At 42.0% G+C, this 19,729-nt stretch overlaps 1 protein-coding gene across 2 annotated transcripts in view; it reads left to right on the top strand.

Moving 5' to 3' along the window:
* Positions 1-313: 313 nt before the first annotated feature.
* The window catches only part of ssbp2a (single stranded DNA binding protein 2a), an 82,705-nt gene continuing 63,289 nt past the window's right edge, over positions 314-19,729 (top strand). For both annotated transcript variants that reach the window (XM_063194442.1, XM_063194443.1), the window contains exon 1: positions 314-434. In XM_063194442.1, the coding sequence (XP_063050512.1) occupies positions 379-434 (56 nt within the window). In that variant the 5' untranslated portion in view covers positions 314-378. The remainder of the gene's footprint in view (positions 435-19,729) is intronic.

Genomic DNA, 19,729 nt, shown 5'->3' with positions numbered 1-19,729 from the left:
TAAATTTATTATGTAGAGGCAATCATACAGTTTAAAAAAAAAGTTCTTCTGAACTGTGTCCAATCCAATCCCTGTTTGCAAGGCAAATAGGCCCTAAGGGAGGGCATTATCTGTGCAGGGTGTTCGTCAGCATCTTTCATTTCAAGTCCCCATCTGGCTGACGAAATGTATGTTGTTTTTTTAGGGATGTGTGGAGGTGGAAGGCGTGGTCAGTCAACTGTCAGTCATGGCGCAAAGACAAGAATGGGCGTATTGTAGGTGTAGGAGCACCCAATGGTGAGGACCGCTGCTGGAGTCGCTATGGTGACGGGGTTGTAGCTCGCGCGAGGCTGTGATGGGCTGACAGGTGCGCGACCGTCGGTGCTCTGCCCTGCCAGCATGTACACCAAAGGCAAGAGTAACAACGTGCCGTCCGACAGCCAAGCCAGAGAAAAGTAAGTTTTATTTATCGACGGGAAGAGGAGGGGGATGGAGCGTAGCGTTGCTGAGAGATGACTCTAGAATGTGCTTCGGTCACATGCATTTGGTAAAGCGAAGCTGGAGCGGGTTGCCCTCGCGAAGTTTAATGGGCTGTAGCAATGTTTATTTGTGCAGATGCATTGATATGGCGATGTGGATAACATGGAGATGCATGGATGCGCATGGCATGTTACACCGTTCCAAGTGTTGGCGGTAGATTGTGGCTTGCGTTGTTGGTTCATTATCTCGTGGATGAAAAAAAATACATGGAAATGAGACAATTGTCAATCGTGTGATTTCACTTCTGTCAATCTCTGCCAAATGTGGAATGTTAAACCCAAGACACAGTAAATCAGTGTTTGAACAACGCAGTCACTGGCCCACTTGTAAGTCTTCCCACTGTGTTTTGCGAATGTTGAATGCGCAAATTCATAGACCTGTCACTGTTTTACACCGACAAGCTGTCTTTTGTACATCCAACACGTAGCTTACCCTAATGTGTGTCCTTGTTAGCTGTACTGGCTGTTCGTATCCGTTACTGCTGGTGATTGGTCTGTAGCGACAAGGGGCAACAGTGACAACTTGGTGTCTCTGTCACTGAAGTGAGAAGACCACGCGTGAAACATTTAGATTGCACTTCCCTCTGTATGAGGGTCAACGTGTTCAGGAATTAGGAATAGATAGATTTCCTTTCGGTCCGTTGTGCCATTGTAGACTATTCTCTCTCTCTCTCTCTCTCTCTCTCTCTCTCTCTCTCTCTCTCTCTCTCTCTCTCTCTCTCTCTCTCCAGCTTGTGCGTTGCCCTTAACATTTCTGTGGGCTAACATTTCATTACATGTGAAATATTTTTATTCAAGAATCAACATATGTACATCCTAAAGGCTATGGTAGTATTGTGGTTGGATTGTATCAACATTACCATTTGTAAAAGCTATTTGCTACAGAAGGAGCTTACTGCCCATTTGAAAAGAAACCAGATTATCACTGCCTGAACTGAACATCAGTTGTGGCACAGACACAGTTGTAGTGGCACAGACACAGTTGTAGTAGAGATGAAATAATTGTTATAAAACTGTGGCCGGGTGTGTACAGTGGTTTGACTTGTATTTCAGGGCTGTGAAGTGAATGTAAAAGTGATTCCCCAAAGGACTGTGATAGATAAGCTTACACTTTGTGTGCTCTGTCGATGCTGTCCACTATACAGCCCTGAAACCTGCTGCTTTCCCCTCTTTCCTGGTATCTTAGAATATACCTGAAAAGCTGGAAGTTTAAATACACAGTAAAGGGGGTAGGTCTACCAGTTGAAGGTTGGAAAAATAGCATATTTTTTAAAAGTAAAGAAACCCAAGGAATGGGAATAGGAATCGCCACTCTGTACACCATAAAAACGCAGTGTTACTTAAGGACTTACTGAGTACTCTGGGACCAAATATATTTTAGAAGACGCTGAATCGACTCTTTAAGTGTTAAATTACCACAGCATTTTTAATGACACTGTTGACAAGTGATGTCAGTGAAGTTGTCAAAAAAACCTAGACATACGTAGATGCAGGTATTAGGGGGTTCGGGAAGGGATGCCCTGCCAAAAAAAGTTTGCGAACTCCTTATAGACATCTGCAATCTGTAAACTTTCACTCAACTCACTTTTACCTTCACACATTAGGTGTGCCTTCCAGTAGGCTAGTTGTAAACTAAGTTGTAGTCCTGTCAGCATAGCTGTGGGAACTAGGGGTGCAGGGGGTTACAAGCACGATAACTTTTTCTGACCATTTTCAGCCCCCATAGGGTGGCCAGACGTCCGTCATTCGGACACTGATTCAAATGCATTAAAATGCAGGAAATTGCATCTAAGAAACGCACATTTTCTTGGGGGAGGACCCCCAAACCCCCATCCAAAAATGCCTGCACCCCCTGTCACAGACGAGTTCCCACAGCTCTGTCTGTCAGTTTCGGTAATCCAACCTGGGACACTTCAGCAGCAGGAATTAGCCAAATATGTGATTGCAGACAATGAAGTAGCAGATAAAACATAGCTGATATGCGGAAGGTGTCTTAAAACCTCCCCTGACTTCATACCCTTAGCAGAACCTGTGACCTACAAAGCACACTCCTGTTATGCCCCCCCCCCTTTCTCTATCACACACACACACACACACACACACACACACACACACACACACACACACACACACAGTATATACTATATATACAGTATACAGTATATACTGTACAGTATACTGTATACACACAGTATTCCCTTCATAAAACTAGTGGCCTGTGCAGTGCACGTCCACTCCCACCACGGTTGTTGTTGCTGCCTGCTCCTGTCTGCTTGTTCCAGGCGAGTGGTGGCGGATGAGTGGCCGTAGTGTAGGCACTGCCAAACTCCCCGTAACAGCATCGAAAAAACAAACTCTCAGAATCTGCTCAAGAAATGCTGACTTAGTGTCGTTCCCCCAGTCGGCGCGGACAAGTGCATGCTGGGACAGATGATGCCACCTGACAGGGCTAATTTCGGCTGTCTGTCACTCTTGTTGACGGGCAGTGAAGAGAGTGCCTATACTGTAGTTTCTGTGGTACAGTAGATGGACTGTGAGGTTGTGTTGTGTTATAGCTCTGACTGATGCACATGGCTCAATATGGTCTGCAAAGAGGGCACAGCCGTTACATTTTAGAAATTAAGTCATTCCCTTATTCGTTTGTTTATTCGTTCATTACATTGTATTTGGCAGACGCTTTTTTAACCAATTCATTCATTTAACTAATTCATTCATTCATTCATTCATTCATTCATTCATTCATTCACTCACTCACTCACTCACTCACTCACTCACTCACTCATTGGTTCGAAAACTATATTCGACAGCAGTCATCGGTACACTTTTCCCCCGAACATGACCTAATCCATTTTAGTTCTCAGACAGATATGATTTTTTTAATCTCGGATTATGCCATGGTGAATACGTATACAGGCAGCTAAAACATCACATTCTGGTCTGGATGCTAAAAGCTGAGTCGAGTTGCTTGTGCCACACATGATGTATCCCAGGACCAGAGAGTAAATGTGTGTGGCCGGTGTGAACAAGGATGCATTGCTGCACAAGCCTAATGGGCCTGGCCCAGGGGCCCAAGAGTCAAGGGGGCCCTGAGGCCCAAGTCTCTATATTTCCTTTTATATGTGATGTCAAAATCACATGTATAATAACTACTATCAAAATGTCTTGGGGGATAAAGCCCCACACCCCCAACAACATAGGGTCTCTAACATCTGCCCTAGAACTCTGAATCTTTTTGTAAACTAGCAACCCATGGAGGGGGGTCTTTCTTGTTGTCTGGCCCAGGGGCCCATGGAGTCACAATCCGTCCCTGGCCATGAGTATAGTACAGTAGGGTAGTTAACACTCCCAGTTTGTTTGTGCCTGAGTATGCTAGGGAAACTCTCCTCTCCCAAGGATTCTCCCAATTAAACCTATTGCTCAGAGCCTATGTTATGACCTTCCTTCTCCCATACTGGGCGCATGCTTGTGTGGCGACCGGCAGCAAGTTACGTCTGTCTCGTCTTGCTGCACACTTAATTTGCCCCTTTTGGGGACAATAAAGTTGAAACTTGAACTTGAACTTGACCTTATTCTCCTCAAAATTGTAATGACCATGTCTTAGTCTGTTACTTAAAGCTGCTGTCTGTAAGTTTTCTTGTTGACATATATAAAGCCCAGAATCTGGGATTTTGGAAGTTTAATACATGAATTAACAGTACAGCCAAAGTTGAAAAACTCGAAAAAAGTTTTCAACTTCCTGTCCTGTCGTCCAAATTGAAAGTGAAATCGTGGGATTGGGCAGCTACTCCTTCCCCCGAACCTGTTTGGTTAAGGTAATCAAGGGAGGGCGGACATTTTGTAAACAAGACTGACCTACAGAACTTAATCCGCCATAGACTAAGCTATTTTGTAACTTAGTCCGTAAGGGACTATTTCATGGTTTACTTTCGGAATCCTGTGACAGTTCAAACCAGGTAGTATGACTAAAAACAAGTTGCAGACTTCCACTTGAAGACTCTTGGTAATGTCATAGCATTGTTGTTATGATGTAGTTGAGTTTTTCCAGAAAAGTGTGAACTGGCCCGACAGCGTGTCCATCTGCACAAAGAGGCTACTTCTTCATCAGTTGACGTCCACTTACTGCAGATGGGAACACCAGTGGGCCTATTCACTATTTGCTGAACGTACTCAAGTACATCATAGTAACATTGCTATGACAGTACAGAGCGCCTTAAGTAACAGATTAAGACATGGCAATTACAATTGTGGTGACAGCAAGGTTATAACACAGGCTCTGCGCTAAGGGATGAAATTGTGTTCTGGTTCTGGTATTTAACTCACTGGCTTCTCAAGACTAACTCCTCAGCACTGCTCTGATTTCCACTTGTGCGCACTCTAGGTCATGATACTAATTGCCATTTCTTGAACATGGAAAAGGCAAGTCTATAAAAAGTGATGTGACTCTAGAAAGACCTGACATTAGGTATTCAGTCTTGATGCCTAATGCTGAGATCTTGATCATATCATGTGATCTGGCAGCTGAGTGGGATCCTCCATCCTCCATCCACGTTGTCCATCATGAGGCACATGGAGATATACATAGGATCTGTTAAGCTATCATATATCTATCGAACCAACCAACCCAGTGCTGGCTTTGGGGCCTTGTTTTATCTCTCTCAGAACAACCTTCAGATATGCACTCTTTTACCGACATCACTGTCAGTTAGCTGGCCAGTCTCTTCTTCTGCTCTTGTCAGGTGTAGATGTGAATAAGTAATGGAGTGCTGTGGTGGTAGTTGGTTTCCTTAGTTCCATATCTAATATACTGTAACTGCAGCAAAATAACAGAAGTGAAATAACTGTGGCTAGATACAGGGACAGTGATGTAGTGATGTGATGTAGGCCTACACGCACCCTAACCCTAACCCTAGAGCACCTGCAGCGACAAATTATAAGCAGCAAGATACCATGGGCCTACCGGCATTAACACTAAAGCTACATTTGTAAATTGATAGTGATACAGTCCCAGGAAAAGTTTGTACACCCTTTGAAATTGCTTACATTTCTGTCAAAATTGCTCATAAAACATGGTCTGATCTTCCCGAAAATCACAAGAAGGAACAACCACAGTGAGTCTGCTTTAACTAATTCAACCCAAACATTTACAAGTTTTCATATTTTCATTGGCCATAAGATGTAAACACTCACAGGACAGCAAGGGAGAAGTAAGTAGTAAGTATTCAGTAGGTTCTACCCCTCAATTATTCACCTTAACCAGACGTGTCCTGTAGTTGTATATCAGATTAACAAAACAATCGGGATGTATCTCAGGGCTTTTTCCAGGATTTTTTAGTATGAGGGAGGAACGGGTGGGGGGGGGGTGTTAAGGAGGGGTCCTCCTCCCCTTCTGCGGTGCGCGATTTTTAAAAATTGAAGGTAAAATGGGGCTTTTTGAGACTATCTGAGAGGGACATTTTTTACTTTTGTGGACATCCTAAAAGTACAATGTTACTGCACTTCAAAATGGCTGAGAAGAAAAAGGAACATATTCCCCTCCCTATATGAAATACACAAATTAAGCCATTAAGCAAAACTTGAAATTAATTCTGGTACATAGGTAAATATTCATGATCTGGCAGGGAGCTGGGATGAAATTGGTCAGGGGGGCAGATTTTTTAAAAGAGAGACCAGAGAGGCAATTACACTTCTGTCCTGAAAATACAATGACTCGCATATGAGTACGCTAGTCTATGAGACTATGATTAGACTACCCATATGGGTTACACTTTTTTTTAAATTGCATTTGGTAGGCCTACCACAGTAACAGCAACTCAGTAATCTGAACATTACCCTTTGAAAATACAACATTGTTCTATACTTGCATTTTAGAAATGAATCAAAAAAGAGTGGATGCCAACCAAACACATTTCCTCTAAATAACAATTTGGCAATATTGAAGGCTTGCACATCAAAAACCTAGGCTAAACCCCGAGACTGTCCAAGAAAATACTGACTTCACATGACGTGACGTGATGATGATGACAGTTGAGCAAGTGAGCGCACAGAGAGCCTGCTATGTGCCCTCCCTTGCCAAGGTCTCAGGAGGAGTAACATAAACAATACTAGCCACGTACTTACAAGATAGGTGTATAAACCGAAGCTATTTCTTCTCACAAAGTTAACAGGTTGAGCATTTGTTAGCATTTGTGCTAAGCGGAGAATTAGCTATTCTAGCGCCAAAGTTTCTCTCCAGCTCTTCTCCGTCAGTGGAAGCGCTCGATACTCCCGACGCTTATCTTATTTCAAAACTCCCATGACTGTTTGTCTGTCTGCCTCTGTCTCTATGTGCGCGACGCGCACGCTGTCTTTTGCGCCTTCTCTCGTTCACACGTTCCTGCGTTTCTCTATGGGGTGTATTTATTTTAGGAGCAAAATACAATTGAAAGGGTTAAAACATCTACTCGCACACGTGCGCCCTATCCATTATTTCGTTCGCACAATCATTTATTTTAGGGGCATATGCGAGCAAAAGGCTCGCACTGTGTAGCCCTGATCAGGGTGGACGCAGGCTCTCTGTCTCTCTAAAAAAGAACTTGTTGCGGCCCAAACAGTGAGTAACTTCACCAGCATTTTTCGTGAGCTGCGGCTGCTCAGGCAGGCAGTCATCCTGCGCAATGATTATTGGAGAAACGCTAATAGGCTATAGCCTAAACGGTAGAGGTCACGATGACAATTCATTTCCCCCTAAAGTATTAAATTATCACGCTGCAAGCATTTGAACAGGAGAATCTTGGCTGGTTGATCTAATGTTCAGTTCGAGACAAGGTGCGCCCTGAGCTCTGCCGGCATCTTGCAATGGTTCGTATTCAGACGTGCAGAAAAGTTACTATTATCAATGTGACAGCGCGATGCTGTCTCCATTTTCGACCATTTAGCACTTTTGATTGTTATTAGATCATTATTATCATTACAATGTTGTGGATTAATGAGGCTTTATGACTATGTAACTTTATATTGAGAAATGTTCTACGTGCGCTCAAAAAACAAAAAAACAAAACAAAACAAAAACATGAGGGCGCATCCACGGAGTATGAGGGCGTGGCGCCCTTATTTCCCCGTTCAGAAAAAGCCCTGTATCTTGTCTCCCTCTTCTTTGTAAAACTGCCCCTCTTCAAGGTTTCTGGGATGTCTGGAGTGAATAGCTTTCTTGACTTCATGCCATATCATCTCAAATGTTGTTCTCCTGTCGCTGTCTAAAGAAAGCCAAGCAAATCATCAGAGACCCCTACCATACTGGACATAAACTGTTTGAGCTGCTGCCATCAGGCAGGCGTTACAGGGCTCTGGGTACAAAAACAAACAGGCTAAAAGAGAGTTTTTATCCAAAAGCAATCTGCACACTTATTTTTGCACAGCTGGCTTTTTAAAATCTTAATTACTTTTATACAGTATATATAAAGGTTTTTTTGTTTGTTGATTTTTAAGCACCGTGAGCATCTGCACTTTACCAATTTCATTGTACCTGTACATTGACAATAAAGATTCATTCATTCATTCATTCATTCATTCATTCATTCATTCATTCATTTTCATTCATTCATTCAAATGTTTTTTGTCAGAGCTTTGACTGGGCCATGATCAATTTTGACAGAAATGTAAGAAATTTCAAAGAGTGTACATTTTTTTTTCATGGGACTGTAGTATTAGTTAACTTGGTGTTAAAGTAATAACAATTAGGAAGAAGGAGTCTGAGAAATTTGCTTTGATTCTATCCCTACTTTTTGAAAGGTATTTTACAGGCTTTTATGCCTTTATTGAAAATAGAGCAGTGAAAATAGACAGGAAGCAAGTGGCAGTAAGACAGGGAGTGCGTTACAATATGCGACCTTGCCTCCTCCACTTGTGCTTGTTTCCTCGTACCAGGAAGTAATATGTTATGATGACATAACTGACAACAACATTATATTTCAATATCTTGCAAAAGCTCAATTGTAAAGTCTTTTTCTCATTTGCAATTGGGATGGTGAATGAAAAACAGTCCCTCAAAATGGGGGACAGCTGGGAAACTTTATCGTTTTCCCCACGGAGGAGGGGCCAAGAGGCAGGGCGAGGCCACAAGCACAAGTGGAGCAGGCAAGGTCGCATATGGCATGGCCTGGCTACCACTTCAGGTGAAGGAGAGGATTGTGCACATCCCAGGAAAAGGTGCAGGACGAAGGCCAACTGTAGTTTTCAAAGGGAGAAGTCTGCACACTTAAAATCCTTTTTGTTGAATTGTATTATTTCATGGCGGGATTACGTTTCGACCTCAACAGTCTTCATCAGATTCTCCTGGCTACCACTTCACCACAATCTGTCCGTACTTTGCACTATTATGGTGTCACGATAGCTTACATTTCAATGTGAGTTGTACATGATTCTTCTGAATGATAAACCTCTGTTATGACAAAAAGTTTTGAATTTTGAATCAAGAGAGGGAGCACTGTCTGCACTGTCAAAAACATTGAAGATGCAGCATGTAGGATTGTGGCCAGAGTAGGTATTGCAACTATGTTTCTCATTGCAACTGTGCTGTCTATCAATCTTTTTGTGAATATTTACTAATCAATAAACTAATATTTGCTAGTATGACCCAAGTACAGTACGTTTTGCGGCTAAAATGTCTATTTCTGGAAATTCCTATGGTGGACATGGAGAAGATCCACTTTTTCATGTATCTTCCCAGTTATACTTGGTAAAATTGGTGGTGGTGTTGGTAAGTATTCATGAAAAGATAACAATTGTTAATGGGCATTATGAATTCTGTAAAGAAACTGCTAAAATTACGCAGTGCATATTTAAAGGAGGAAAGAAGGAATGGTGGGTGATGTGCAGTGCAGTGCAGTGCAGTCCAATGCAGCCGTGTCCTGCTGTGACACTGGCATAAGAATGCACCAGTGGCCGTCTTTTATTGGTGTTTAGTGCATGAGCTGTTGTTTGTGGTGGTAGTTGTGGTGTGAGGCTAGACCTTCCTCGGCCAGGAATGAAACCAAACACCCATTCATTAAGGAATACTCCAGCCTCACAATTTCCTGTTGCCAGACCAGCAACATAACGTTCAAGGCAAAGAGGTTGGATATATAATAAAGAGGAATCGAAACACGCCCACTCAATGCAAAAGCGTGTGCTCAAAATTTGGTCTCCTAAGGGGGCGTTGTCCCTCCTTCTTCTTCTCTTTTCGTGGTGTTTGCACAAGACTATCATCTACATCGCTATGGGGACTAACATCTACAGCGCTATGGGGACTCCATTTATTCTCTACCTCAAGACTCCGAAGGGCTCCTAATCGAAGGTCTCCTAAAGGGGCGTTCACCTGACGTAAAGTGGATACCGGAAAAGAACCCGCCTGCTTTAGCTCACTCTCAGGGCTGGACTGGTCATCTGGCATACAGGGCATTTTCCCGGTGGGCCGTCAGTCCTCAGGGGCCGATGCTGTTGATTTTTTTGGTCTTTTTTTCTGGTTGATGGCTTTTTCCCTCCTTACAGACCATCCCTCAAAGATATGTCCATCCTTAATATAGGCAGCGGACTTATAGGGAAGCAGGGGCTGTGAGGGGCTGGTCTATGTCAAAAATGCCCGGGCCGCCTTTAGGCCCCAGTCCAGCCATCCTCACTCTAATATACGATTCTGGCAACACTTTAGAATAATGGATGCAAAAAGCATTATAAAGACTTAATAAATAATTAACTATTGATGAACAAAACATTAACAAATGTTTGTAAATGACTAGGAAATGTTATGTTAATATCTTGTATTTATCAAACATTTACAAATTGCTTGTAAATGAATAAAATACTCTGTTATACAGTGAGGAGAATAAGTATTTGATCCCTTGCTGATTTTGTTGGTTTGCCCACTAATAAAGACATGATCAGTCTTTAATGTTAATGATAATATGTATTCTAATATGGAGAGACAGAATATCAAAAAGAAAATCCAGAAATTAACTGTAAAGAATATATAATAATTTATTTACATTTAATTGAGGGAAATAAGTATTTGATCCCCTGCCAACCATTAAGAGTTCTGATCCCGCAGATCAAATGGCACTTCCAATCAACTTGTTATCTGAATTGAACACACCTGTTAATAGTAACCCGCACAAAAGACACATTGAATCTGCAAAATCAGTCCATAGAATCAGTCAATCAATCAAACTAAACTCGCCAACATGGGACAGACCAAAAAGCTGTCAAAGGATGTCAGGGACAAGATTTTAGAACTCAACAAGGCTGAAATGTGCTCCTGGATATTAAAGAGCAAACTGTTGGTGCATTTCTTCCCAATTTTAGGACATACAAAATGATCATCAATCATCAATCTGAGGCCTGTCTCTGGTTCCATACAAGATTTGACCTTGTGGGAATTTAATAACCAGAAAAAAAGAGATAAAGCACCTTAAAACTGTATGGGAGGAACTAGGAAATGATCTCAAGGCAGCTGGGACCTCAATCACTAAGAAAACTATTGGAAACACTTGATACCACAGCGTATTAAAATCTTGCAGTGCATGTATGATACCCCGGCTTCAGAAGGAACCTGTTCAGGCTCACCTGAGGTTTGCCAATGAACATCAAACTGGATTAGGATATGATTGGAAGGTGCTGGAATCAGATGACACCAAAATGGCATTAACACAACTCGATGTGTTTGGAGGAAGAGAAATGCTGCCTATGATCCCAAGAACAACACCTTCTCCAACATCATAAATGAAAGTGGTAACATTATGTTTTGAGGTTGTTTGTCTGGCCAAGACACAGGACAACTTCACATCGTCAAGAAATGGATGGAAGGAGACATGTAAACGTACAATGCTGCATGCCAACCTCTTTCCCACCACCATGAGACTGAAGGTGGGTCATGGATTGGCCTGCCAATATGATAATAATCCATAACATACAGCCCAAACAACGAAGGAGTAGCTCAAGCAGAAGCATATTAAGGTCATGAAGTGGCCTAGACAGTTTCCAAACATTAACCCGATACTAATCCTGTGAAGGGAACAGAAGCTCCCATTTGGCAAGCTACAGTCATACAACTTAAGTGATTTAGAGATGATCTGCAAAGAAAAGCGGACAAAAATCCTTTCTAATATATCCACAAACATTGTCATTAACTGAAAGAAACATCTGACCTCTGTATGAGAAAACAAGGGCTTTGCCACCAAGTAATTTTGTCTTCTTTGACTAGAGGGGTCAAATACTTATTTTCCTCAATGGAATACAAATCAATTAAAATATATTCTTCAAAGTCATTTTCTGGATTTTCTTTTTGATATTCTGTCTCTCTATATTAGAATACATTTTATCATTAATATTATAGAATGATCATGTCCTTATTAGTGGGAAAACCAACAAAAACAGCAAGGGATCAAATACTTATTCTCCTCACTGTAAGGTATGTAAAATCTTGTATATATTATTTGTAGATATTTTGTAAAGTATTAATAAAACTTAGTTATTGATTAAAAAAAACATTTGTTAATGTTTTGTTCATGATTAGTAAATTATTTACAAAGTCTTTACTAAGCAGACATTATTATAAAGTGTTACCACGATTCTCTGTTCAAAGGCTCAGAAACCAGAGCAGTAAGGAATCAACACAAGACCCGAAAAGACCAAAACAAGAGTTGCTGAATGCTAGGAACATCACGCCATGGTTCATAGCTATGCTGTTTCAATTGAAGTTTGCAGCTTTTTTTGGACACACATCAATCAATAAATACACATTGACAAATTAATGAAATGCAGTGACTCAGTTGTGGTCTTGGAGGAAAGATGGATGATTCTCTTGTTGTTTGTGTGCTGTCTTCAAGACTGTTTCTGCTGTTGTTTCTGCTCTGTCTGGAATACGTTGCTTTCCTGCAGTGTTATCCACCTCCTCGGATGTTTCTCCTCTGCATTGATATGCAAGCTGCATCGTCTCGCCACAACTGCAAGGTTAAGCATGTGTGGTGACAAGACCTAGGAACAACCTCTCTCTATCATTCTCTGTCTCTGTCTCTCTCTCTCTCTCTCTCTCTCTCTCTCTCTCTCTCTTGCTCTCTTGCTCTCTCTCTCTCTCTCTCTCTCTCTCTCTCTCTCTCTCTCTCTCTCTCTCTCTCTCTCTCTCTTGCTCTCTCTCTCAACGAACCTCATTGTCTAACTCTCTTCCAGTGGCGTGCACAGGCATTTTGGGGGGCAGGTGCTGAAGGGGGGTTGTTGGTGGCATGTGGAACTTACAATTGCCTTAGCTTATATGGGATATAAGTTATATCTGGGCATTGTTGTAGCATGTATTTGATCATTAAGCATTTGTAGATTATCATGTCAACATGGACCACAGTACATTGAGACAAAAAAATAACAATCTAAAAACAGTTTTCAAAAAGGGCATTTTCGTCCAGTAGGGCAAATGGACAGGTGCTTTAGCATCACCTTGTCCCTATCTCTCTTCCTTAGTCTTGCAGTTACCATCACATATTTTTCTTATACTGGCTCCCTCTGTCTGTGTCTAGCTTACTGTGGCTATCTATGTTTTCCAGTGCATCTCCTGTTGAGGATATTTTGTTCAAGGACCTTCAAAAAGTGTCCCAAATTTCCCTTCAGCCTTCTGATTGGACGACCAGCCCATGCCTGAACCCCAGACATTGTCCCAGTTTCCACTGAGCTTAGGGCGAGTGTTCAAAATTCCTGTCTGGAATTTTGCATAGCAAAGGCTTTCACATTCAATCGTTTTGAAGCATGCATGAAAACAATGAAGCCCCTTGAAATGGCTTTAATTGTTTTGAAACACAAAAAAATCAAACTGTCCTGTTCAATAGCACAACATGATTATGGTAATGACTACAAATGAGTGTATCTGTACTTCCTTTCATAAGAATAATGCTTTTATTTATTTTGTGCATAGTGTTGATTATCTAGTGTAATTGATCAAAAATCATGAAAAGCACATTCATGCATTCAAATTTCAACATCTTATTTTATTGAACGGCTTTGAAAGAAGGTAGAGAATATTTGGAAAAGCTGAATGGCTGAAATGTGGAGAAGTCCAGGCATGCGATTGAGTTAGGCTTGAGATTGATTGAGAGTGACTGTGATGAATGACCAGACTGCCTGGTGTGTGTGAGAGTGGCAAGCTAGCTTGATGGCTCAAAGTGGAGGTGATCTCTAGAGCCAGTCTATTCTCTGGAACGGTCAAAGGCTTGCGGTTTTCCCCACATATCAACATCTGGAATTTACAATAGGTATTGCTGAAAGGATATATCCAATCATTGATAAGTGTTGTATATTATTATCTTTATTAGATAAACCAGACATCTATTTTTGTGATGAATGCTTCTTCTGTATTTTTCAATAATGTTCAGTTTAAAAAAAAAAAAAAAGATATTAGACATTAAATATATAGACACCTTAATTTAGTTAGGAGGACAGTGACTGAGTGACAGGAAATGTGTGGGGAGTGAGAGACGGGGAAGGACTGGGAAATGACTTCAGGTTGGATTTGAATCTCGGCCCTCGGACATGTGGTATGATGCCTTAGCCCACTGAGAGACAGTGGCCCCCATGTTCACCACAGTTATAGGGCAACATCATTGGGAACAGTTATATAGGGAAAACCATTGTTCGCTTGCGTGTGTTTGTCTGTTGATGGCCTATCAAAATGTTCCAGCTCACAGCTTTGAAACACTGTTCATTTTTGCAGGCAGTGCTTCTAGTATATGGCGTGTTTTTTTGTGCTCCCCTAATAGGCTGGCATTTCCTGTTCTCCCAAAATGAAAGTGTTATTGTCCCTGCTGTTGTTGTAGTGTGCCACAATGGCCAGCATGACTTCCATTACTGACAGGCTGATTGGCTTTCCACTCTTGACCACACTACAGCATAGCATACTGTAGTATGTTTCATGTGTCCATATGTGTCTATATGTGTCTATGTGTGAAAATAGCGTCTATAACAAATGAGATGTGTACTACAAGATCTAACCTGATGGAACTGAACAGTCTGATGTGACAACAAATATCCCTATGGGACAATAAAGAATCTAATGGGTCTTCCACACGGCAGATTTGAAAATCTGGTAGGTGTATTATTTTGTATTGTATGTTGAAAGTAACACAGCACAAAACTTGTAAGTTTATACTGTAATTTGTAGTCTATTCAAGTGGGAATACAAACGAAAGATGTTTTTTTCTGAATGTAGTATGTTGACATATCTCTGCGTGGCTGATGAGCCAGCTGTTAATATCGTAAATGTAGGTCAGTGGGTTTTTATAAATCTGCAAGAACAAATGGAAATATTTTATCTTGCGGCTGACACTGTTGTCACACATATTTCTAAAATGTTTATTAGGTATATACAGTATTTAGATGGCTAACCTTATAATTCAATAATGGCACATCTGGCAATACTGAAATTGGCACAATGACAACAACCTACACAAACCTCTTTTCAACTTTATGTGCTTGCTGTCTTTGTACCATGTTCGTTTTAGTGCCGTAAGAGTTTTATGTTTGGGCAGCGTTTGTGCTGGAGCATATAAGGCTTGTGCACAGAAACATGTCGACCTCATGTGACCTTTGTGGTGTTACCAATGAGGACCATGCTTTGTGTCTAGCGTTTGTTTGTCTCACTCCCATTTAGATGTTCCTCTCTTCCCACACACTCAAGCACTTGTACAGACATAACCAAAGAGAGAAAAACATCCATTAAGGCAAAATGCACACACACAATAAAACATGCACTCACACGCACGTGCACACACACAATAAAACATGCACTCACACGCACGTGCACACACACAAACACAAACACACGTGTACCCCGCCACCCACCCACCCACACACATGCTGTACTTCAAACAAACACATACACGTACATAGGCCTACACATGACACCCCCCTACACACATATGGAAACTCAGATACACCAAACACACGTGTGCGCACACACACACACACACACACACACACACACACACACACACACACAGAAACAGACACACACACACACACACACACACACACACACACCACACACACACACACACACACACACACACACACACACACACACACACACACACACTCACACACACACACACACACAGAAACATACACAGACAGATACACTCGCTCACACACTCACTCACTCTCTCTCTCACACACACACACACACACACACACACACACACACACACACACACACTCACTCACTCACTCACTCACTCACTCACTCACTCACTCACTCACTCACTCACTCACTCACTCACTCACACACACACACACACACACACACACACACACACACACACACACACACACACACACACACACACACACACACACCCTGTATCTGGCATGCACAAACTTCACACACAGAGATGTCACAACAATCAAAGACACTTGTAAAGACACATAAAGAGATTACTCAAGAGATGTACTGGCACTGTAATCAGACAGTAAGACAAACAGTCACCCTGGGACATCTCTGTTCAGCCTGTACTTGTGTATGATGTGGGGTTAAGGAGACCGTAACAGCATAGGGGACAGCTGCCTGTGAGGGATGACTGCACAGCACAGTGTACACATGGAAGGATTACTGCAATGGCCTACCAGGCCCAGGCCCAGGCCCAGGGGCCCAAGAGTCATGGGGGCCCTGAAGCCCAAGACTTTATATTTCCTTTGTTATACTGTGTTAAAGTCTCAGCTTTTAACAACTGTATTTTCAAATGTTCAACAGCTGGCCCTTACGAAAATCGACCATGGTTAACCCACAATAAACCATGGTTGAGCAGTGCTGGGAAAAAAAAAACATGAAAACCAAGAATAACCATGATCCATGGTTAGTCAGGAACCAAGGTTTTCATGGTAATCGGAAAAAAAACATGGATAAGCCATAGTAATTCTATGGTTGGTTCAGAGTACTTAGAATAACCATGACATACGTGGTAAAACCATGCTTACTACAGTATAAGCATGGTCGATTTTCGTAAGGGGGCCTAAAACCCTGAATCTTTTTGTAAACTAGCAGTACTCATGGAAGGGGGGGGCTTTCTAGTTGTCTGGCCCAGGGGCCCATGGACTCATAATCCGTCCCTGAGTAGACCAGTGTTTCCCAACCAGGGGTACTTGTACCACTAGGGGTACGCGAGCACACCTGAGGCTCAGGGGGTACGTGGGAAAATGTAATAATAACAAATGTATGGAGTGCAGTCACATTGGGAACAGGGAATTGGGGAAAGGTTGGGAACCACTGGCATACACACTAGTGGTGTCAACAATAATCGATTCTGCGATGCAATGCGATTCAATGGACCATTCAATTCAATGCGGCAAGTTCCAGAATCGATGCGGCAATTTTTTTAGTTTCAATTACTTCCGTGGATATTTCAGGAGCAAATGAATGTTAAATTAAATAAAAGCACTTCAAAACATTGAAAAACTGAAAACAGCCAATAAAATGTTGCTCAGTATCTAACTACTTGTATTGCCTCATCATGACTGATGAAACATTTGCTTTGCTTTCAGTAGAAATGTAATGCATTGCAATGCATCGTAGAATTGAATCGAATTGAATCGCTATCTCCCAAATCGTAATCGAATCGAATTGTGAGGGCAGTGCCAATGCACACCACTAATACACACCCAGACGGATGAATAGCGGTAGGTCTTTCATTAATCAGGAAGAGAGCACCCATGGCTTTATGTGCTATTACATTGCACTGAACATGATTCGTCTCAATTCAACTAAAAACTGTGCCTTCTCAGTCATAGTCACACTGTGTGTGTGTGTGTGTGTGTGTGTGTGTGTGTGTGTGTGTGTGTGTGTGTGTGTGTGTGTGTGTGTGTGTGTGTGTGTGTGTGTGTGTGTGTGTGCAGGGCCGCTGACAGCTTTGGCTGGGCCCAGGACAAAGTCATCTGAAAGGGCCCCCCAGCCCAATACATACAATGTAATGAGAACCTATTTCTGTGCCCCTTCTCTCCCTGGGCCTGAGACAACTGTAACCTTTGTCCCCCCCTGTGTGTGTGTGTGTGTGTGTGTGTGTGTGTGTGTGTGTGTGTGTGTGTGTGTGTGTGTTTGTGTGTGTGTGTGCATGCGTGCGTGCGTTTGTGTGCGCGTGCGTGCATGTGCGTTCACGCGTCTGTATGTGTGCCCACGCATGTGTGTGCGCATGTGTTTGTAAGAGAGACAGAGAGGAAGGGATAAAAGCTGTTACACTGTGTGTTGTGACCCTAAATGGATATGCAGTAAATAATTACTCAACGTGGAGCATGTCGTCCCTTGTTATGGGATCTGAACGTAAACACATTGAGTGAACTCTGACTTAATTTGCATTACAGTGTGAACTATGCCATATGTTATGTAGAAGAAAAAACAGCACATCCTTCACACTCCTCTGCCTCACAATCTGGTGCACAAATGGGAAGGACTTTACTTCAAGTAAAGGAGGGGAATCACCGGAGTATCTCAGACGTGGATGTGCGTTGATATACATTTCAACCATCCACATCTGGGGTTCTCCTGTGATCCTTCTTCATGCCATATGTTTTTGTTTTTGTTTTCATGTGCCCCGAATTCCCATCAAAATAAACCCTCAATGAAGAACGACAAAATATTCTGCAGACAACTGGTGTGTTGCAGTTATGAATAGCAGGAGAGCATGAAAAGGAGTAAATGAACAATATTAGGCTGCATGAATTTCTGAAAATTTGTCTTTATTCTTTTTTGTTGGATTAGATACTGGAGAAAGCGTTCACCTTTTCAAAATCTAGTTTGCACTTAAGTCAAACTTACAAATAGTACCAGTACCATGTTTGTTAACCCCTTTGAACAGAGCCTCTGTCATAACCTTATTGTCATCAAATGACCAAGTCTTAGCATGTTGCCTACTGCAGTTTTTCCCAACCAGGGGTACGTGTACCACTAGGGGTACGCGAGAACACTGCAGGGGGTACATGGGAAAATGTCATTTTAACACATGTATGGAACATAGTAACATTGGAATAGAAACAGTGATGTAAACATGAGTTAGGGGGTATTCGTGGCACAATGAAAAGGGTTAGAGGGTACACGAAACCAAAAAGGTTGGGAAACACTGGCCTACTGTACAGCTATGGAATGTCATAGCAATGTTGTTATGATGTATTTGAGTCTTTTCTGTGAAGAGCTAATTGTCTGTGAAGTCACACAAATTTCAACCACACAGTAAGTCACTATTATGGACACCTGCAGAATGTACAAATCTGACCGGCATTGTATCTAGTGGTGTCAACAATGATCGATTCGGCGATCCGAATCGATCCGGGGCATGGACGATCCAGATCCAGATCCGGCAAGTTCCAGAATCAATCCGGCAATTTTTTTAAGTTTCAATTACTTCCATGGATATTTGGGGAGCAAATGAATGTTAAATTAAATAAAAACACTTCAAAACATTGCAAGACTGATACAGACTGATACAGAAAACAGCCAATAAATTGTTGCTCAGTATCTGACTACTTGTATTTCCTCATCATGGCTGAACATTTGCTTTGCGTTCAGTAGAAATGCAATGCATTGCAATGCATTGTAGAATTGAATCGAATCGGATTGGATCTAATAGAATCGAATCGAATCGGATCTACTACCTCCCGAATCGTGATCGAATCGGATCGTGAGGGCAGTGCCGATCCACACCACTAATTGTATCTCTCCTCATTTCTTTCTAGTTAGATAAAATATATATCTTCTGTCTCCTGCAACATGGGTTCACGACTCTCTATGAGTACATTTGTCCTCTTACACATCAGGTAGTGGATGGATTGTTGGTTAAGGATGGGACCTGCGAGAGAGAGAGAGAGAGAGAGAGAGAGAGAGAGAGAGAGAGAGAGAGAGAGAGAGAGAGAGAGAGAGAGAGAGCCGCACTCACCCTCAGATCAGTCAATTAGAATATGAAGCTTTTCCACATCTCTAGAGGGTTCATTGGGATTAAATGTTCACCGGCATGACTATTTCAAAACGTAGAGACTCCAAATTTTTCATCCCTCACAAATGCCCATCGCCTCTGTGCGTTTGCCAGCCCCTAAAGTCTCTCCCTCTTTCACTTTGCTTTCATCTTGCCCTCAGATCTCCACTAAATCAGTTGGCCTCGCTTTTGTACTGTGCATCTTTTTTCCAACTACCTTTTATCCGTTTGCCTTCCATCCACATTAGTCGAAATGTTTTTTTGTTTGTT

This window comes from Engraulis encrasicolus, chromosome 3 (assembly GCF_034702125.1).
Source record: "Engraulis encrasicolus isolate BLACKSEA-1 chromosome 3, IST_EnEncr_1.0, whole genome shotgun sequence".
Taxonomy (NCBI): domain Eukaryota; kingdom Metazoa; phylum Chordata; class Actinopteri; order Clupeiformes; family Engraulidae; genus Engraulis; species Engraulis encrasicolus.
The sequence above is the reverse complement of the archived record's forward strand: the minus strand, read 5'-3'. Positions and strand labels throughout refer to the sequence as shown.